This window comes from Antechinus flavipes, chromosome 6 (genome assembly GCF_016432865.1).
Source record: "Antechinus flavipes isolate AdamAnt ecotype Samford, QLD, Australia chromosome 6, AdamAnt_v2, whole genome shotgun sequence".
Taxonomy (NCBI): Eukaryota; Metazoa; Chordata; class Mammalia; order Dasyuromorphia; family Dasyuridae; genus Antechinus; species Antechinus flavipes.
In genome coordinates, this window is record NC_067403.1 from 187371329 (window position 1) to 187393994 (window position 22666).

A 22666-nucleotide genomic window follows, 5' to 3' on the forward strand; every position below is an offset into this window, starting at 1 on the left:
AATGTCCCCTGTGAAGGTCCAGACATCACCCTGTACTTGGCACATCCCACTGAGTCCCTGGGAAGAGGCGGAAGGGATCTCAGTAGTCTCCAGTTCCACCATGCCTCAATCAGCATCCCCCTCTCCGACATTCCCAATGAGTGCCCTTGCAGTGCTCTCTTTGCAAGTCTCTGGTGAGTGGGATGCTCCTCCACATCTCCTGAGAGAAACCATTGCAGTTGCAAACTCTTTTATTTGTTAGGGGTTTCTTCCTTCCACCGAGTCCAAATCTTCCTCCCTGCAACTCAACCCACTCACACTGAAGACCCTCTGGGATCAAGCAGCATTCATGACATCCCACTTCCTTCATGGGTCACTACCTCACTGGTTAAGAACCTGCTTATCCAAGCTGTTAACTGATTCCCTCACATTCCTCCATCTCTTCTGTAGGATAACTGTCCATGATTTTCTTTTGTGGGTTTTCCAAGAAAAGTAACTTTTTTCTAATTATCTAGAGACAGCAAAGCTGAACTTGGAATCCAGACCTAAGTTAAACCCCATCTCTGAACCATTCTTCTTGTTTCACTTCCCAGTGCTTGAAATGAAACTCTAAAGCTATCCCCCTGAGCTGAATCGCAGGCCCTTAACATCCAGGACTTCAGCTCAGGGAGTCAGGTGGGCTCTGTGTGAGTTGTGAATGAACTGCAGGTAATCCAGATGAAAGTCACCATCATTTAGGGGGAGATCAAGAAGGGCTTCCAGGAGAAAAAAAATCAAAAACAGGGAGTTCATTAGTTGGAGCAGAGGAAGGAAGGCATTTCAGGCCTGGGGACAGCCTGAGAGAATGTCTGAAGATAAGAAGTGGAAGGATTTGTGGGAGGAACATCCAGGAGGCAACTGTCACTGAATGAAAGCTTACCTGTAATGGACTGAGGTGCAAAAGAATTGCAAAGGGAGGAGAGGGCTGCTTAGGAAGGCTTTAAAAAGCAAATCGAAAGGGCCGCTAGGTAGCACAGTGGATAGAGCACCAGTCCTGGAGTCAGGAGGACTTGAGTTCAAAAATTACTTTAAACACTTCATATTTACTAGCTATGAAACCTTAGAGTAGTCACTTAATCCTAATTGTCTCTCCAAAAAAAAAAGAACAGAGGATTTGACACTTGATCCCACAACAGAGAAGAGGAGAAGCTATTGTCCTCTGTCAGGAAATATCATCTCAGATTCAGTAAAAAAAAAAAAAAAAAAGTTTTTCTGTTCTTCAGGAAGGGAGAGAAGATCGAGGGAGAGGACGACTTGATTCCATGGCACTGCTCATCATGAAACTGGACCAGTTGGACCGAGACATCGAGAATGCCCTCAATACCAGTCCCTCTCCTGCCAATCCCCAAGTACACCAGCAGAAAACTATTCCCGTGAGTCTGCTTTGCTTCTCTGCTTCCCTTTGGACAGACCTCTGAAGCACCATCCTTCCCCATGATTCTTGATTCAGGGAACATCTCTCAAATGTTACTCTTTTTAGTCATTATTTACCCACCTGAGTCATGCTACATGAATCCAACAGCAAAGCTGTCTCAGCTGGTGGAGTAGAACTGGGGTTTGTTTGTCTGTTTGTGGGAAGAGGGAAACTAATTGCCAAATCACCCAAGAGGGGTGATCAAGTCCACGATAGAGCTATGACTTAGAGAAGTCCAGACTGTAGACCCTAAGGGACCACTTCATCCTGCCAAAACATACAATAGCAAGACAGGATGTGAGATTAGTCCATATTCTAATCCAGTAATATATCTGGCAAAGTTTCTTCCAACTACCCCTGTTTTATATAAAACTGACCCCAATGATTTCCCAGGATGAGTGAAAAGTCATTATTCCTTCCCACCTCCCACCTATACTAAGGGTGTATAAAACCTAATCATCTCCCTTCCCGAGTTAGCTAACTTCCAGTAGTGAGTTGAGGGCGAGCATTTATATAGAGCTTTAAGGTTTGCAAAGTGATGTATCATGTGTGTGTATGTATAAATATATAAAATATAATCTCATCCTATCCTCATACCAATCCTGTTAGGCAAATGTTATTATTTTTCATACTTTACAGATGAGGAAACTGAGACTGAAACTAAGTGACTTGCCAAGAGTCACACAGCTAGCATGCATCTGAGCCCAAATCTCAAGTCACTTAGTCAGTCATTAAATATTTATTAAGTGCCTACTGTATGCCAGGCCACAATGCTAAGTGCTAGGAATACAAAGAAAAGCAAAAGGGAGCTCGGAGTCTAATGAGGAAGACAAGATTTAAATAATTTGTGCAGAGATGACATGGACAGAATCTTCCTAACTTGGTACAAGCCAAATGCTCTCTTCATTAAGTTACCTAGCTAATAAATGCCTTTTCATTTCATTCCGTCCTTCATTCTTTCATTCTTGGTTTTGTCAGTGATCTCTGCCAACAATTCCTAAATAGGAAATCTGGAAACAGTTTGATAATGGCCTGAACATGAACAAGCATTTATAGACTAACCTTCACAGAATACCCAGAGGCTCCCTCGGGCTGTGGGGAGGTGGGGTCAGAGAGGACTGGGGAGGGACTGGGGTCTGGGTTTTGGAAGGGGGACCCGGATTATTGCAGCCACAAATCCTAGAAGATACACATATACATGTGAGTGCATGTGTGTGCAACTGTATCTGGGTCTGAAGGTTAATTCCTACTGGATGAGGAACTCCTGGTATACAAATTCCATCCACAAATTCAGGTTAGTGGGTCAGTTCTTGAACCATCTCTGGCAGTAGCTTTGGACACAACCAGAAACTCTCAAAGCCAACACTTCATGTCAACACTCACTGACTCCAGGGCTGACCTGCTCTTTCTTTGGCCCATAGCCTCTCCAAAGCAACACAGAAGCTCTTGTGTATTGGGTCAATACCTGACTGCCTTTGGATAGGATAGAAGAACTCTGTTCCCCTAACTTCCTGGACCAGGGAAAGCAGTCATAATGAAGAAGCCATTCCCTGAATCTGAGAGAAAACTCTTCCCAAGAGTCTCCACCCCCATTGCCAAGAGCCAGCAAGCAAATGGCCTTGTTTGGGGGCCAGAAACCTCTGACCCAACAAATACTATTCTCAGGGTCATGGCTCTTTGTTCACCGGCAGATTTCTTTCATGTCTATTCTCAAAGAGAAAGTCAGGGCACTTATGTCACAATAGGGACTTTACACTTGAGCCCTTTGCTCGGGCATCCAAAGGCATGTTGCTAATAATGGATCACCCATCAGTAAAAAACTGGTGGGGCAAGATATGGAAGGGCTAATTCTGCAAAGCACTCTCCTTCCTAGACATGTTCTGGCCACTAATCAATGGTGTATGGTCAATATTTGTATGCCCAAAGCTTAGCACATTGTAGGCACTTGCAAGTTTTTTAACTATTGATTGCCTAATATTTCACAGGATCAGGAGTCAAAAGATGAGGGTGGAGAGAATGACAGGCCAATAAATCAGAACCAAGTGGATTTACCACCAAACTTGGAGGCAGTTGCCCAGGCTGCTGGTCCAGCTTCTGTGTCCCCAGCCAGTTCTGCAACCAAACCAAAAGTATCGGTGAGTTACAAAGGATAGAAATTGTAATTTTCTGCCTTGTCTTTAAAACATGTGATTATCAAAGGAACACTAGAACTGACTTGTATGATCGAAATAACTTAGAACATGCACTCAAAATGCATAACAAAGCCTAAGTATCCCAAGGATGCCCCTCCAAAGTCATCATAGGGCCTGATATCCATTTGGGGTTGGTTGATGTATGCCATTGACAGGAAAGAGATGATACCTTGCTTTCCCTTCAGGAGAAGGGTTTTGTCAACCTAAGGATAAATGTCAACTGAATTTCCCAATCAACCACTCACAGACTTGGGTCATTGGGAAGGAAGGTGAAAAGATGGAAATCACTAGATTTTTGTCCCATAGTCAGAGGACATTTTTCAGTCACAATGGTGCCTTCTCCTCCTCAAAGCATGCCTGCTTTCTAATTAGAAGAAAATGCAATATGGAAGTCCTAATATCTTAAAGAGTCACAGGTCAATGGGCAAAAAACATTGGTTTTTAATAACTTTTAGGTGGTAAAATGATAACACTACTTAGGGACATGACCTACCCAATTAAAAGCCTACACCCTCCACCCCAAAACAAATTTTCTCGCTAAGATGAGTATTTTAAGGGAAAAAAATTATTTTAGAAATCTTACCTCTATTGAAATGGACTATACAAAAAAGAATTTGAGAAAAGTGAATTAAAAAATAAGCACACCTGAAATCCACAAAATCCCAAAGTTTATCATTGACTTCGCAGACAAAAGATACACCCCTCTTCTTACTAGCCATTTTTTCTATCCAAAATATGGACTTCTTGGTCATACCCCTAAATTTTCCTACTTCTGCATTCTATGATAGCTTTGTTTTCTTCAGTCATGGCAAGAATTCCTTCCTACCATGTTAATCTTTGATATACACCTATAACCCATGAAATGATTGTTCTTTGGGTTAGATTTTCCCTTGATTTCCTTTGATTTCATACAAATTTTCACATCTTTCTCTGAATTCTTTATAGCCATTTTTTCTTAGAGCAACTAGATGGCACAGTGGATAGAGGGCTGACCCTAAAATCAGAAGGATCTAAGTCCAAATCCAGCCTCAGATACTTACTAATTATGTGATCTTGGGCAAGTCATTTAAACTGTTTGCCTCAGTTTCTCATCTGCAAAAATGAATTGAAGAAAAAAAGAGCTGGAAAAGTAAATGGCGTATCACTCCGGTATCCTTGCCAAGAAAACTCTCAGTGGAATCTTAGAGAGCTAGACATGACTGAAATGATGAAACAATAATTACCTATCGTAACTTCTTCATTCTCTATCCTCCCTTAAATTCCTGTTGAGTTTAATGCACTTCTACACAAAACTCTGTAAGCATGTGAACAAGCATGAAGAGGGGGGCTATTCTGATGAAATAAATCATTTAGGCTAGCTTCTCATTGGAATTCTTGATCATTATTTGTTCTGATGCAAACTCTAGGGCTTGCTGGAATAGATGTAAAGGAGCTGAGAAGTTTGCATTCCATTCCAGTATCTATCTTAACAAGAAGTCACTCTCTTTATTTTTCAAGTGTTCTCCTCATCTGTCTTCTCTACCTAAGCAATATTATTAATGCCCACTATTGAAGAATTCATCTTCTCAAACCTCCCTTCACTTTGTCTGGATCATTGCTATGTACATGGATTTTTGGGGGAGGGACAGGGTGTTGTTCATATTTATATGTCTATTTTTTATTTATGATTACTATTTATACAACATTATCAGAATACATTAAATAGTACACAATGTATAATATAAATACTTATGTTTCTATATTATTATATTATACCTATTACTGTTTTATATTACATTATACTATACTATTATACTATATCATTATATAATACCTGTTATTTATACATGAATAATATGATATTATTTATGCCTTTTCCTCATGCCTGTGTGTGCCTTTTAGCTGTAATCAGAATGTCCTTGATGCCTGATATTTTGTTGGTGTAGGACTTTTGCTGCCCACTGATGGTCCAATGGGGGAACCATCCTGGCATTCTGGTTGTCATGTTCCTTCCCCTTGCTCATTGATCCCTTAAGGAAAACTGTTGATTCCACAGCTCACTTTCATTTGGTATACCCAGGGATTCCTCTCTCCCAATTTATATGCTACCTAACATGAGAACACTACAGATCATAAGAGTTCCTTCAGATTTGGGCTTCTACTGACTAATATTCATGATTAATTGCTACCTCTTATTCCAACCCTACAAATCAAGTACTTTCCCCCACTCCCTCAAAAGAATTTCAGATCATAGATGTTTTGCTAACCTGGTTTTAAATGGTGATTAATACTCGTGACCTTCCTTTCATATTGTCCCCTGATTTTCATGCTGAATATCTCTAATGAATAATCATAATAATGATAATTGCTAATATTAGAGCATATTGAAAGTTACAAAGTATTTCATATGGTATTCCAAGTAATCTTCAAAACAACCTTATAAGGGAGATACTATCATTATCCCCATTTTATAGGTGGGGAAACTGAGACTGAGAGAGTTATATCCAGAGAAGAGATTGACTTTTGCCTTTCATTGAATTCCTAGTGTTTCTCACAGTACCTGGCACATAATAGGTGCTTAATAGATGTTTAGAAGACAAACGAATTTAGTCACTTTGCCCAAGATACATACCTAGCAAATATCTGAGTTGGAATTCACCTTCAGGTCCTCCAGATTCCTACTCCAGCACCCCATTCCCTTTACCACCTAGTTGTTGAGTTTAGTGTGATCTCAGAAATCACCTGAAAGGTTGCCCAGAACCCTGACAAGTGAAATAATTTGCTCCAGATCACACAGCCAGAAAGTGTCAAGAGATAGGATATGAATCTAGACCCTCCTTGATGACCAGCTTTCTATTCACTGTCTATATATAATGCCTCTCTATACCATGTTTAGAGAACATGACATTTTCTTATGATAGGCAAATAATTCTCTGCCTGTTTATACCACTCTGTTGATTTGAGGATATGTCCAGCTTCTTTTCTTGGCTATTATTGACAGTACTTTGTTATTTAATCTGTCAAATGACTTCTCCTCAGGATCTTTTTATCCACACTATTTGCTCTCCTGTTAAAGGATTTCCCTTGCTGACTTTCTAGTTCTTTCTTTTTCTTTATCTAAAAGACCATTGTCTTCAGAGGTCCTTTAGTCATCACCCATATTTTCTTTCTTCTTATTTGTTGTTGTTGTTGCTGTTGCTTATTAATTAATCAAAACTGATTATTTAAGAACCCATAGGAATCTCAGCAAGTTAAGGAGAAAAGATTGTGAGAGGAAAGAAAAAAAATTACACCAACCATAAGAGCAAAATGCACAAAATTCAAAGAAAGTATAGGCAGAATTTCATGGCCTAAAATGCTTTAGAGGAATACAGTTCAAGAGGAAATGAAAGAGCTCAAAAACAAAATTCTGAAATCATACAGAGAAAGGTTGTTTAGATTTGTTGTTTTGTTTTTGTTTTTGTTTTTAAATAAGGACATAATAAGGAATTATTTGAAAAGATTGATGTGGCTATACAGGGACTTCTCCTGCCAGCTTAAATTAAGCTTGGGCAGGTAATAGAGAATAGAAAATGAATTCAAAACAAACTGAAGGAGTGAGTAAAAATACAAACAAAAAGAGTATTTTTGTTTTATCTACATTATAATGAAAGGGATGATGATACCAATAAATGGCATTTATATAGCACTGAAAATAGCTTCTAGATTTGATATCTAGTTTATAATTTCCCCCAGTGACTTAAGACTCAGGAATTTTCATAGAATAAGAGAACAAAGAGATGCCCTATAGATAGAGAAGAGATGAAGGAAGTAAGAGAAGGGAAGAGAACATAATGAAGTGAGGAATATACTGCAGCAGGGATAACAAGCCAAAAGGATGGAAGGTCAAAGGTAAAATAGACTTCTGATTATCAGCCTTTCCTTCCTCATTGGATGGAGGGATGCCTTAACTGACTGCAGGCTCAGAAATAGATATGTCTGGAAGAAGCAGAGAACATGAGGAAAGGCTAGCAGAAGAGCCAATGGGATTCCCATCTTTTGCAGGGGGACTGATGGAAAAAAAATAGATGAAGGGAACAATCTGCCTCCAGTTCAGGATTAATTGTTTGACTTTAAGGTCCCAAAGGGAACTCAAAAAATAAAAAAGTGGTAGGAGAGAGTGAGTTTGGCAAAGTTCAGGGTTCTCTCTTTTCAAGGTGAGGCGATATTTTAATTGTTTTATTGTCCATCCTTTCATCAGGTCCACAGCCTAGTATATTGGGGTGGGGGGAACCCTATACTGAATGTTGTTCTGAAACTGCTATTTGTGAAGTATTTGACCATGGACAGGTTAATGTCTTTTTCTGTTTCTAAGTTTATCCATCTGGAGCCATGTTGTACTAATTACTCACCAAAGGCACTTTTTGTTCTAATAGTCTATGAATGTCTGGGTTTTACAGAATTCAGATTGATTTGGGAAGAGTATGACTTTCATGGGTCAGCAGGCATCCCTCAGATTGACCACTGATCATCCATGGGCTATATAAGGCTTTGTATATCCCAAATCTCAAAATTCAGCTTCTGATTGCTTCATCAACTTCTGTCCTTGGGGCAGATGGAAGAGAAGGGCAATTGGATTTTGTGTTTTTTAAGGGCTTACAGACCAACTAAGAGCAAGAAAGGGGGATCTTCTATAACTGAGTATCTCAAGTTTCCACTGGAGGTGCTCACTCTTCTCCATATACATCCAGATTATAGTTAATGTAAATGCATAATAATATCTAGATGGGGCTGTGGGACAAACATATGTGGGTGGGTGTTTATATGTAAAAAATGGAGTAGGGAGTTTAATTTTTTCCATTAAAAAGTGAGTTGTTTTTTTAACTAAAATGCTCACTCAGTGAGACATGCCATACATTCCGGGCTCTCCACTTTGGGCAGTTATATGCTATTAAATATGAGGCTGGAAATGAGACATGTCTGGAAACCCAGAAAGAAAACATAGTCTCTCCATTGCTACTGCCGTGGTCCACAATGAAGGGGTTGTGGATTTCACTGGGGAAGAGTCCAGAGCCCAGCGTCACGAGTCTGGCATGTGTCCTGGCCAGTCAGTCCCACCCAGGTATGCACAAGCCTTGGCCCCAATGTGTGAGTGCCGGTCGTGCCAGAGGTAGCCTCCACCTCTGTTTCATATGGTCTTCAATCCTTCCTTATGTATGCTCACCTCTTTTAGTTGTCCTGATACCACCCTCTGCTGGTTCTCCAGCTACCTTGTGGACTCATCTTTCTCTGTCTACTTTGCTGGTTCATCAACCATATTATGTTCCCCTGACTGTGGGTGTCCCCCTCTGCTTTTGCCCAGGCCCTCTTTTCTTATTTCTGCTCTCTTAATGGCATCTTAAGTTCCCTTGAGTTTAATGATTATCACTCTGCAGAAGATTCTCATATCTCACACCCAAATTTCTTGCTAGGTCCAATATAATCATCTGCCTATTGGGCAGGATATCCAATAGACATCTCAAACTTATCATGTCCAAAACAAAACTCAATATCTTCCCCCCATCCATCCCCTCTTCCCAGTGTGTTAAATTTCACCCAAGGGCACCATTGTGCTTCCAGTCACCCAGGCCCCCAAACTCAGAATTCTCCTTCCCTCCTCATGAACCCTCACCTCATCAGTCTGGTTGTTTCTTCCTCCTTCCCATTTGTCCTCTGTTCTCTACCCTAGTTCAGGTCCTCATCAACTCTCATCAAGTCACTCTCCTTACCTCCTCAATGAACTTAGCACTTGACATAATTTCTCTCTCCTCAATTTTGTCCTCATACTTGGAGACTTCAACATGCATGTTGCTTCTCTCTTAAATACTTTAGCCACTCAGTTCCTCAACCTACCCACTTCCCATGTTATACTCCTCCACCCCACCTAAGCTTCACATAAAGATGATCATACCTTTGATCTTTCCATCACCCATAAATGCATCACCTCCATGTTCAATACTTTTGAAATCCTCTTATTTGACCATAATCTATTAATTTTTCATCTTTCCCTCTTCTTTCCCTATAAGACCTACTTTTTGTCCACATGTAACTTCCAAACTCTTGACCCCTCAATCCTCTCCCAGGATACTTCCTCTGTACTAACTCACTCTCCCCATCTTTATCTCTTGGTGAACCATTTCAACTCCATATTTTCCTCTTCTCTTGAATCCTGTGTCCCCCTATTGTATCACTAATTATTTCCAGCCAAGCCTCACTCGGCCTTAGAACACTTTCACTATTCATTGCCTACACATGTGTTACTGAACAGAAGTGGAGAAAATCACACAATTGTTCTGAGTCCACTAAATATTTGCATCATATGACCTCAACTGGACCCTCACTGCAGATAGGCAATTCTATTATACCTTCCCTATCAGCTCATTTCTACTCTCCACAGAGGTTCTTCTAAATTTTCTCATCCCTCCTCAAGTCTCCCATGGCTCTCCCTCACCCTACCCTCTCAGCTGAGAACCTACTCTTACATTTTATGGGGAAAAAATGAGGCCAATTATAATCTCTCTTCTCCCCATCTATTATTCTCTCCTTTTTCACTTCTGTCTCACATAATAAGGCGTTCTTACCCCTTACATGGCAACCTCCCTCTACCTGCTTAAGCCCTCCCATTCCATCCTATTTCTTCCCGCAGATTGATCTCTCTTTATCCCCACACTTACATTTATTTTCAATTTCTCCCTCATTATTGGCTCATTTCCCACTGCCTGCAAATATGCTCATTTGCCCCTATACTAAAAAGAAAAAAAAACCCTCATAATCTTTTCATCCCTACTAATTATGCTCCTATATCTATTCTACTGGATGCCATCTCCTCTCTAGATTTTTGTGACCATGCTACTTCTCCTGGTTCTCCTCCTACCTCTCTGACTATTCCTTCTCAGTTTGTTTTATTAGACTGTCATTCATGAAATGATTACCTTCTGTGGATCATCCCAAGGTTCTCTCCTCCTCTTTAATTTTCTACTCTACTCCCTCATTTGGCAATCTCTTCGGCTGTCATTGGATCTTTATGTTAATATCTCTAAGACCTATTTTTTTCTAATCTTGGTCTCTTTGCTGAGCTTCAATTTCATACCATTCCAAACACTGGACATTAGACATTTCAAAGAGAAGGTCCTAGAAGTATTTCAAAATGAAGGTCCTAGAAGTGTTTCAAAGTGAAGGTCCTAAAAGCATTTCCAACTCACTAGATCCACTACTGAACTATAATTGTTTTCTTTGCCTTGCTTCAAGATTTGACAGCACCTTTTGTAAGAGGACTTTCCTAGTACCCTTCAGCTGTTTGTGCCTTCCCGTCTAAAGCTACCTTCCATCACATCTATATGCAGCATGTGTGCTCCTAATGATTTATATATTGCTTCCTCCTTGGGGAAGGAAGGAGTGTTCTGAGCCAATGCATAAATGGGAGTTTGAAATGTATGATGATTCAATAAAGGATAGTGAGAAAAAGTGGTACGTCTGACAGGCAATAAGCATTGATTAAGCACCTACTGATTAAGCATCTACTATGTGTCAGGCATTATGCTAAGGGCTGAGGATACAAAGAAAAGTAAAAGATATTCCCTGCCATCAGGGAGCCCCCAGTTCAAGATAATAGTAAAAGAATCAAGATGGAGCAGGCTCACTAAAGCCCAGTTTGGAAAAGGTATCTCGGAAGAAAGGGTAATCAAACTTATTAAATGCCTCAGAGAAGCCAGGAAGGTTAAGAATTGAGAACTGTGTAGAAAAGCCACTGGACACTATGGGCTTTTTACAAAAGGCAGAATACATTCTTAAAGTAACAATGTGATCCATTCAATAAGCAATAATTAAGCATCTTCTTTGTCCAGAAAACTATGCCAGACACTAGAATAGATACCAAATCTGGCTAAAACATTATTTTTCCCTCCTAAAAGGTGGATTTCAATGCCTCAGAGAAACTATGATCTCCTCAGTGGGGACATTTCCATCATTAGTGCAAATTACCATCCAATTCTTATATATCTCATGTGCATCAGGCATCCCCCCACATATTCTCTAGGGGTCCCCCTAAGGTGCCTCAAATTTTAACAGTGGCACAAAGAATGAAGTCCTGGACTCAGAGACAAGAAGATCCAAATTCTAATCCAACCTCAGACAATGTTTGATTCTAAGGAAATCACTCTGCTTCAGTTTCCTCATCCATAAAATGGGGATCATAACAGCACCTACCTTCCAGGGTTTTTATGAAGGTCAATCATTATAAAGCACTTCACAAAGTCTCTATCAAAATGCTAACCATTAGGATTCTTGCTCATATTTAAGTATGTCAGACAATGCCCTCTGCCCATCATTTATCCTTTGGTCTCATCCATCTCCTTTCCTGATGCTCATCTCCTGAACAATGCGTTTTATGCTTCTTGCCTTCAAGTCACCAAGCACTTTGCTCTGAGTCACATTTCCTGAGCTCAGTCTCACTGCTGCCCTCCCCCCATGCCCACCTTTTGTCTTGAAATCGCCTGAGATGAAGGTAAGCTGATTGAGTTAGGAGGATGGATATCTCATTCATCACAGGTTTTCTCTGCCTTGCATTTCTTTGCCACAGACATCAGTGAAAAATGCACAATTATCTTTGTAGAAGCCATTTAGATTCTGCTCATTGTGGTGACAGAGCTGAGATAGCAAAGGGCCACCAGAAAGATGCTTCCTATTGACTTTGGACACCAGATAAAACCAATTCCGAGCAGAGGGGATGGAGTGGGGAGGAAGTCTCTCCATAGAGAACCTATGAGTCATCCCTCCATTCAGATGCAACTTCCTGTAGTCTACTGGTTTCATGAACAGCAAAACAATGTCAATATTGGTATTGCCTAATGGAGAGGGATGGGTCTTGAATCTAGGAAGACTTGGCTTCAAGTTCCACCTCTGACACAGACTATGATCTGAGGCAAAGTACTTCACCTCTCAGTTCCCAGACTACTCTCAAAGATGCTAATTTTCAGAAAACGTGCCAAGCCAATTCACCTGGGAGTTCCCCATGCCAATGAAATCACAGTTTCAGTCTTTGTCCCTCTCAATTCCTTTACTAGAGGCTCAACAACTTGATCATTGGCCAAGACTGTCACAAAGAAGCTGTCAAAACTTGTATTGATGTTGAAGTCCGCAAGGTCCCACAATGATGTATCATTGTATCACCATGTCATGGAAACCACCCTGGATTTTTGAAGCTTCTTCCAGGTCCCGACCAACTCTGCAAGGACCAGAGAGATTGGCAAAGCTTGTAGGACAATACTGAAGATCAGGTCTATTTCCTGAAGAGCTAGCCAAGTTCTCAATTAGCCTGGCCATGGGATGGGAAGTCCAAGCCATGATTAATCATGTAACGAAGAGTCCACCATTGATTCCCAGTCCTATGTGATCTCCTTTTCCTGCAGGGACAGGACTCAGAGCTCAAAGAGAAGATATAGGTTACTGAGTCCTATGTGCTTTCCTTTTCCTGCAGGGACAGGACTCAGAACTCAAAGAGAACATATAGATTACTGAGTAATTGTATTAGACCAGCTATAAACCTGAAATTTAACTAATGGAAATTGAAGTCTAAGTCAGATTCATATTTATGGAGCCTTGGAAGGCTTCCAGGCATTTGGCTCACTATAATCCTGTAAAATGAGCAATATTAATATTCTCATCTGGGAAAACTGAGATTTAGGGAGGGCACTAAGTGCCAGAGCCAGGACTATAACTCTCCTCACCCTCCTTCACCTTTGCCTCAGTCTAGTGGGGGCCTTGACATGACATACAATCCCGGCATCCCTTTGTACCCAGTTCCCACTCATCCAACTAAAATCAACCATGAAGCACATGATATAGTTTTTCTCTGTGCTGAAATCTGTATTTGCCTCCAGATGTCAGAGACCCAAGGAAGGCCCATTTTGCAATATACAAGAATTGAGAAATATGTTGGCCTGGTGGATTCTGCATATTCTGCAATATTGCTGTAGAACTCAGTCACTGGAGACGTGCAGAGAGGCCGGGTCACCTCATACTGGATCAAATTCAATTCCACAGGCATGTCTGAATGACCCCAGAATATCCAGGCCTAGACTTCTCAGGAAACACAGAAAATAAGATTCTAGGAAGAAAGGCTCCTCAAGGGGACCTGATTTCACTGGCTCTAAGAAAAGGCTTGAAGGTAAAGGAGTGAACCATAGTATTCCAAGCTAGGACTCAAGGTGGCAGAGGCAGGGCCTTACAACTGTGGAAACAACCACATTTGGCCTCTAGAAAGCAGTTGCTTTAAATGTGGAGAAAATTTTGTAATGAAAGCTTTTGTCTTTCATTGCTACATAGTGGACAGGGGTTTGAAAATTAGAATTTAAGGCCTGAGTTCAAATCCTGATATAGCTCCATATCTACCTACTCCTTCAAGTTCCTTCTTGCGGTTTCAGTTCCCTTTTCTATTTAATAAGGAGATTGGACTGAGATCCCTTTCCCATTCTGACATCCTGATCTCTCAACTTTCCCCTTTCAACACTTGCCAGGTGTCTTCACTTTACATATCTAAAGAGTAGGGCAGGTCCAGCCTGACTTTGTGAAGCAGACCAGCTCCTTTGCTCAGGTTTTTGTCATCAAACAGCATGGAAATCCTCCTCTCCTTGTCTTGGGATCTCCTGGGTCACAAGCTTCTCTTCTTCCATTTGCCTTCTTACTTCTCCTTGCTGTCATACTTTTGCCCAATTCCTTTTCCTCTAATCTTGACCTTTCATGGGTTTAGAGCTAAAGCTGGAAAGGACCCACCTTCAGGGTCTTCAAATCTAGCCCTCATTTTCTAGATGAGCTACTGCAATTCTGCTTTGCTCATAGAACATAGCCCTTTTTTTCATGCAGATACCCCATGCTGAGCAATCCTACACCAACATCCTGCATGTCTCACAATCAATCTCAAAGTTCTTCAGAGAGACTCAGAAAATGTCCTTGTATTGCTTCTTCTGACCTCCATGTGAGTCCTTGCCTTGTGTGAGCTTCCCATAAAATAACCTTTTAAGTAAACAGACATTTGATATTCCATGTGGCTAGACCTTAGGAGTAGTGTTCTCTATAGTAAGATTTAAATGCTTGGCAGTCCAGAATCTTAGTGTCCAGTACCTTATCTTGCCAAGTGATCTTCAGAATTGTTCTAAGACAAGTCAAATGGAAGGGACTCTGCCCTGTCTCCTTCTAGTCAGGCCAGGTTTCCTCCTCTTGTCAATGGTTATTTTCTCCAATGAAGAAAATTCTCTTGTTGACATGGATTATAGTCAACTTCCTCAATAGACCCCTGAATTCATAAGAATGCTTCCAAACCTGGCCATGCTCACATCAAGAATGATGGTCCATTACTCAGGAAAGGAAGCTCAATATAGAAAAGGCAGCGGTAGGCAGGCTTTTTATTCTGGTTGTCCCATGAAAGGAGATGCTATGGAAGGGTCAAACCATCCCTTACTCCTCAGCACCAATTTTGGAGTGACACGATGCCACTTAGAGTGTCAAAGGGAGAGCCAGCTAGAAACTCTTTCTCATTTTAATTGACACAAGAATTCTCACTGTCATAGGGAGAGAGGAGAACTAAAGGATTATTCAGGACTTTCTGCATCTTATCCATGGGGCATGAATTTTTTGCACATGTCCAGAAGCATCCAGAAATGATAGCATTCTCCAAAGATGCAAGAAACAGACTCTCTCATCCCTGGAGACCCCAGAACATCACTTAAGGTCACGTCAACTTCCACTACAATATATTTGAAGATATCCATGATGTTTCCATAGGCAAAGCTCCAGTGAATGAACTTTAAGTTGAGGCTAAACTTCAGGAAACATGCTCCATGTCAACTTTTCAAGACCCATTCAGTTGAGTGAAGAGGGGAAAGAGAGAAGCATTGAAAGGAAAATGAAGAAACTGAGAATCTAAGACAAAATCACTGGACACAAGAAATAAGATTCTTACTGGGATGGAAACTTATTTGAGGTGAAGAATGCAAGAGGAGAATGGCATGTTTTTCTATAAGTCAAATGCTTTAAGGTTCACTAGAGACTGAGTGTTGAAAGAATTTTTGGTATCTCAAGCCCATTCTGAAGGATTCATAGAGACAAGATGTATTACAAAACCAAGTTTGTCATCCCTGATCTTGACAGATCTCAGATTGTTTGAATGATTCTCTGAGGCTTCCTTTCCCTTTGGAACTTCCCTGAACACAGGTAGTCTTGGTTGGGCCTCTTAGCTCTTGTACAGTCACCTCCTTCAGCTATAGGATGAGCCAGACCACCAGAACAGGATTCCATTGTTATATGATAGCAGGATGGGAATGTGATACCTTTGATTCAAGACACATTTGTCCTGACTTAGAATTTCTGGCAGTGTCACCCAGGGATGCCTTAGGGGCACCTCAGGAATACAAAATAAGGTGCAATCAATTGATGAGTTATATGATTGTAACCAGTGGTCTGTGTCATCGTTTGACATGTATAAGGTGAAGAAAGTAATCTTAGAGAAAGGTGAGGGAAGATTACATGGTCTTCCCTAAAGAAACTTGGCCCTGCTTCTTCCCAACCTTTTAGCCTAGATTTTTCTTCTCTTTCATACTCAGACCCCTAGAAAAAATTATTTGCATTGGGAATCCAGATCTCTTCCCCTTTCAATTTATTCTAAACCTTCTATACAGTGGCTTTCTCATTCAATTGAAACTGTTGTGTTCAGATTTCCCAGTGGTTTTTGTGCTACCCAAGCTGATGTCCTCTCAGTTCTGATGCTTCGCATCAGTATGTGTTCCTGTTCATAACCTTTTCTTTCTGAATACTCTCTCCTGTCTCAGTTTACATGGCTCCATTCTTTCTCCTTTTCTCCTCATTCTGTCTCTGACTCTTCTGTCTGTCTTGGACTCCTATTTGCCTCATGTAGTGCCTCCCTCATAGGGCCATTGAGCAAAAAGTGCTTTGGAAGCCTTATTGTAATTAATTTTAAAGGGAAAACAGGCCATTGACAGCTATGACAGTTTGGAACCCCTGAAGGATATTTACATCAAGGGTTCTGAATTTGGAGTCTGTGAACTTCGTAAGAAAACACCTTTAGATAACTGTATAGCAATGTCTTTGGTTTCCACTGTAATTTGACATATTTTACTTTATGCCCTCAAAGTCACAATTCTGAGAAAGGACTTGCCCAGAATGACTGCCCCAGGCTCCCAGAACACCCACAAATTGGGGAAGGAATCCTAATCTTGATGGTCTTAGGAGCCTAACTAAGGAAACTCAGGAAGCTCAACTAGGATTTACCCAGGATCACACAGGTAGGAAGTCTTTGAGTCAGGAAATGAACTCATTTCTTCCTCATTCCACTCCTTCACACTGGACCCCCTAAGTGCCTAGCCCTAAGTGACTTTTTCCAAGAAGGATTTGAACACAGGACCTCTGATTCCAGAGCACTGGCACTATAGTACCAAACAGTCCTCTGAATAGTAATAGCAACATAGTTGAAAAAGTCCTAAGTGAAATTCTATAGGCAGGAAGTCCCCAAGTGCAGCGAGAACTGCTTGAAGGGATCACTGGCATGGTAACTACCCCTGGGACATTTCTCTGCAGCAAGGCATGTCTGCATCCAAAGGTGGATGTGAGCTGACCATCCCATTCTTTCATTTCTGTATCTCCTCTTGTCTTGAAAACCCAGCAGAACAAAAATCTACGTGTATCACAGGATACACGTAACATACCAACTCCTTGTGGGAAGGAGAGACCACATCAGCATCCTAGACTTAGAGCTAGAACAGGTCTGGGACACTGAGGACGCCCAAGCTGACCCAGCCTGTGCTCTGTTCATAGTTTCTATGATGAGGCCCCCTGGACAATAGGTGAATAGCAAATATGTTCCAAGCCTGCCTTGGTGTCCTCAGGAACAATGACATGGATGAGGGTGATGAAATTAAAGATGGTGACAATAATAGGAAACAATTATCAGATTGAGAACAAACCATCAAGAAGAATATTTGTAATTTTCCAGAAAGTGCCCTCTCTTTCAGAGAAACTGGGTTTGGCAGGGTTATCTGGGCCGATGTTTACATTCAGTGGCAGGCAGTCAGATGCTAATTTACCCATGCTAATTTACCCACTACTTTGTCCAGGTGCAAGGACTGGGGCCATCTCTAGAACACTTACCTCAGTGTGCTCATGCCAGCTTGAGGAAGATGGCACATCTCCCACCCACCATGGTCCACCACTTCATAGGGTACACATAACATACCCAACTCCTTGTGGGAAGGCAAGACCACATCAGCATCTTAGACCCATAGCTGGAAGAGACCACAATTTCCTCATTTTATAGATGAGGAAGTGGATGGATGGATGGAGAAGAGAAGGATTGCCCTCAGATCACCCAGCTAGTAAGATATCAGAAATAGGCTATGGACCCATTCTCTCCCATCTGTGCTTCTGACTTCCCATTCTTCCTCACTATGCTTCTGCTGCAATCATATCTTAGAACCTCCCTCAGAACCAAGGGCTACCTCACCCTGCACTGTCGCTCCTCCATAGCTCTTCTTCCATTGGCAAGTTCTTCCCAGGCCACCATTTTGGGGAAAAAAAAAAACTTCCTTCCTCTCTTAGCTGAGCTTTTGACTTTGAAGATCTCCACACTTCTCTTTCTACCCCATTTTCAGTTGCCTTGCACTCAGTATGGTGCCTGGCATACAGTCAGCCCTTAAGAAATGCTTGCCACCAACCCATCAATCCAGGTCTTCTGGACCTGAGTCCAGCACTGTCCACTATCTCACACTGTCTCTGAGGTAAGACAACTGTTATCAAAATACTCTCCATAATGCATTTCCCAGGGGAAAGGAATCCTAGAGATGAAAAGAATTGGACTGGTGATTCATTGAAGGAGAATTGGCCTGAACTCTTGGTCAAAATTTCATAATCCTTGCTAAACCACAAGCTTAGAGCCAATGGCTGACAGCCAGAAAGGGGGAGTCAGAGGTCACAGCCCAATTGCTTTGGGCTATCCCCTTCTTACTTTAATCTCTTTGGGTTATCAGTGGGTTTGCTGGGAAGCAGCCCCGGATGTGAGGGTTTCCAAGATCCAAAGAGTCTCAGCATCACTGAGCATTTCAGGCTATTCCGAATGTATTTACTCAAGATAGCAAAACAAGACCTTGAGAACCATAGCCTGGGGGATCACGTTCCTTCTGAGACAGCCTTGACACGAGCCCATAATCAGCTATTGCTTTGGTGTGCCTCAGCTCCAAGGACCTGGATACCTAAGGGAGACACCTAGGATGGAAGCCCCTCAAAGTCTGGCTCCCGGATCTTTGCACACTTGGTTAGCAGTAATCCTAAAAGAAGCTTATCTTCAGAATTGAGAAGCTGAATTTCCAGGTTGAGCTTCTTTTAGATAAATTAAAGCAAAAAGCAACCATTATTTCTCTATAACAAATCACCCAGATACTCAAAGAACGTGAGTGTTTCAAAGGGCGGTCAGATGCAATGTGAGGAGCTTACAACAAATCGACAGGTTTAAAAAAAAATTTTTGAATCTTTGTCCTTAGTATGCAACAATATCTTATAGATGCTTTAGGTTACAAAGTAGTACACAACCATCTCCACTCATCCTGAACATAGCTGACCCAGATGGCTCTGGAGGAGAAGGTGAGGTTCCCTTCAAATCCCACTCACTTGCATGTCACGACATCACCTGCCTGATACCTTGGTCCTCTTCAAGAAGGAAGGACAAACAACTTTGATTCTTTGATCCCACCCTCTCCCCAATTGAATACAAGTATCTTTAGGGCAGAGACTGTTTCTATAAAAGTATCTTTTGTTTTAACAACAAAGTGGGAGCTACACACATCTCACAGAAATGGTAGGACCCAATGTCTAAAGCCGGTTCAGAGACGCCTGGATTCTGCCACATATTGGCTGTATCGCAGAACCTCAAATTCCCAGAATTTCCAGAGAGCATACCAGCCAGCCTTAGGAAAGGGAGTTTCCTCTTCTGAGAGTTCCCTCTGACAGTGTTTATCCCTCTGTTTCACCACTACCTTCATTTTCTATTTTACCCTTCACAAAGAATCATTGTTTATCATCAAAAAAAACTGAGCCTTCACATGCCTTCCTGGGCTTCTTGCACTGTTTTGTCCCTCAGAGACACTTGCCAAGTATTGTAAATAAATAAACAAATGAACAAATAAATGAATGAAAAGTGAGTGGATGAATGAGTGAATGAAAAGAATATTGTACCTGGCGGCCACTGTTACCACAATTCTGCCTAGTTTTCCTCCCTCCTCTGAGATTTAGTTTTCTGTGAATCTCCTGAAAGGTCCTGCTCTGTCTCTTAACACACATTCATTTGTTCTTTCTGTACTCAGATTGAGAGTGTCAGGAAGAGTTCCAAGTAAAATCTGACCAGTGATGAGAAATCCCCTAAATGCAGAGAAAGCAAGTCCTCGATTTGGATCCTAGGTTGATCCTGGGGAAGTCATGATCTCTTGGGGCCAGAGGAGAGTCAGGGAGATCAGTGGGGACAGTAGCAACCAGCTAGTTGAGATCCCATATAAATATGGTTGTTAATGATATTTCTCCCACCCTGTCCCTGGCCATTTGGGGATGGGTTTTCTTGATGCCAGCAGCTTTTTTTTTTTTTTTGGTTTGGGTTTTTATTAAGCCTTGTCTTCCAGTGTTGGATTTTGGAATCAGGGAAACAGATCCTAAACCGGCTTTTGCCAGCTGTGATGTTGTACAAGTCACTTCACTTACCTGAGCCCCCTATTTGGTTCCTCATATCTAAAATGACAAGTGGAAGCCAATGGCTTCTGAGGTCCTGCAAGCTTTCAATCTAGGATCCTGTGTGAGGGATCAGGCCTGATTTGTGATTCTTTCAGTGTAGAAAACTCTCAGGTGAGGAAATACTCTCCTCTAACACAGGTCATCACCTCTGTAGGTCAGCCTATGAGAGCTGCCCAGAGCACTAAAAGGATGAGGGGTTGCACTGTCAGTGTGTGACAGATAGCCCTTGAACCCAGGTCTTTCTGGCCCTGAGACCAGCTCTTCAGCCTTTAATCATTGTTGTGGGCCAGAAGCTAGTGGACAGTGGACGTCTGAATTAACCCCAGTTCCCACCCCCACGATACTGTCTTGTACTATGGGTAAGAAAGTCAGGGGGAAGATCTGGGCACTTGGGGTTAACTTCAGAGTACAAATAATTTGGGGCTCAGCTGCAGATCCTTTGGACAAGGAAAAAAACAAACCTTTTTCAGATCCATGGCAAAGCTCAGAGGACACAGAGAATGTAACCTTTCTCTTATTTTATCTTCCCAGCTGCTTTTAACTGCCTTGGGAAATACTCCTACCAAGGGGGGCTGGAATGTGTTCTTAGTGGAGGGCAGCATGTTTGAACCTCTTGGGCTCTGACCAGAAAGCACCAGATGTACACAATGATCTCATGAGCCCCAGAACGAATGAATGTCTGAAAACCGTGGCTTATAGTCCCACTGCATGCCAGCCACTGGTGATACCCACAAAAGCCTCAGTCCCCGCTTTCAAGGAGTTTGTTTCTCAGGGAGGAGACAGCATCAGTGGAGGGCCTGACTGTAAAGCAGATGGAAAAGCCCTCAAGAGTTCCATGGCAAAGTAGTCATTGATGACTCTTCCTCAATGTGGCCATACCCAGTGCTAGGCTAAGCCCTTTGACAGCGCCAGGGAATTGGGGAGTAAGAGTTTCTTTGGTGGGATTGCAGGAGCTGTTGTTACCTAGCTGGGAGGGGCCATGGATGGTCACATCTCCACAAGGATGGCTGCCCTCAATGACCAAGTCTAAGTACTTGTCAAGGTGTCTCCCCAGCAAGCCCTAGGAGGGGTGAGCTGGCTCTGAGTTCAAGTTCAGTTGATGCTGCCTGCTGCACTGTAGGATGGCAGAACAGAGGGACCCTGAAGTCACCTCCCAATGCCAAGAAATAGAGATGAATGAAGGAAAATCAAGAAATGGAAGAGATGAATTGTCAGGGCCTGGGCTGGTTGTTGAGCCTCATCCAGGAATGTTCTAGCACCCAGATCTCTGGAGACATCATAAGGGGGACAGTATTATCCTCAGGAAAGCGGAGTGGGTAGGAGCCAGGGGGCCTGGATCCCAGTCCCACATCTGTCTAAGCCAGATGTGTCCTGTGTGTTTATGCATCATACAGACAACTTCTCAAAAACAAATGCCAAGAGGAGCTGACTTCACTGTTGGCCCATTATCTTGGATCTGTCCCTGCCTTTTTTCCTTATGACTTAGTGAAAGGGGCCCCAACCCTAAAGTCAGACCAAAAGCATTGGGAGTGAAACATTCCCCTCTCTACTATGATACTGCTATCCCTCCCACCCTACTATCTTACACCTGCACTATCACAATAGCCGGTAAGCAAGGAGAGGTGTCCTGCTGCCTCATGTCTCTCCCCACTCCAGTCCATCCTCTATTCAGCCATTAAAGGGACTTTCATAAAGGACAGGTTTGATCATGTCATTACCCTCCTTGATAACCTTCAGTGTATCCCTATTGCCTCCAGGCGCAAATACATAATGTTCTTTTTGTCATTCAGAGCCCTTCATCACCAGCCTCTTTTTACCTCCCCAGTCTTCTCACATCTTTGTCTCCAATGAATCCTCTCTGATCCATTACCACCCACCTATAAGTGGATCACCTATTTAGGGTCACTTACAAGACCTTCCATCTCTCCACTCCAATTCAGGCAGTTCCCAGTCCCTGCTCTGTTCTGCTCTGACTTCTGATGTCCTAGCTTCCATTAGGTTCCTATTAAATCCCCACCTTCTACTCTGGAAGTCTTCCTCTCAACCCACCTAATTCTGCTAGATCTTTTATCCTGCTGGTGAGCTCCCATATGTCCTATAATTAGTTGGTTTGTACACAGCAGTTTGCTTATTCCCCATTAGACCGGGAATTCCTTGAGGGCAGAAATGATATTTTTGCCTCTCTCTGTAGCTGCAATACTTAGCCTAGTGCTTGGTTCATAGTAGGTGTTTAATAGCATTCATGTTAACTGTTAACCTGTTTTGC

The 22666-nt window shown here is 42.0% G+C and overlaps 1 protein-coding gene across 1 annotated transcript in view; it reads left to right on the top strand.

The window, feature by feature from the left end:
* The window catches only part of DLC1 (DLC1 Rho GTPase activating protein), a 206540-nt gene that overhangs the window by 30281 nt on the left and 153593 nt on the right, over nucleotides 1-22666 (top strand). The window contains exons 2-3 of the mRNA XM_051965913.1: nucleotides 1242-1391; nucleotides 3418-3567. Of these exons, the coding sequence (XP_051821873.1) occupies nucleotides 1242-1391; nucleotides 3418-3567 (300 nt within the window). The remainder of the gene's footprint in view (nucleotides 1-1241; nucleotides 1392-3417; nucleotides 3568-22666) is intronic.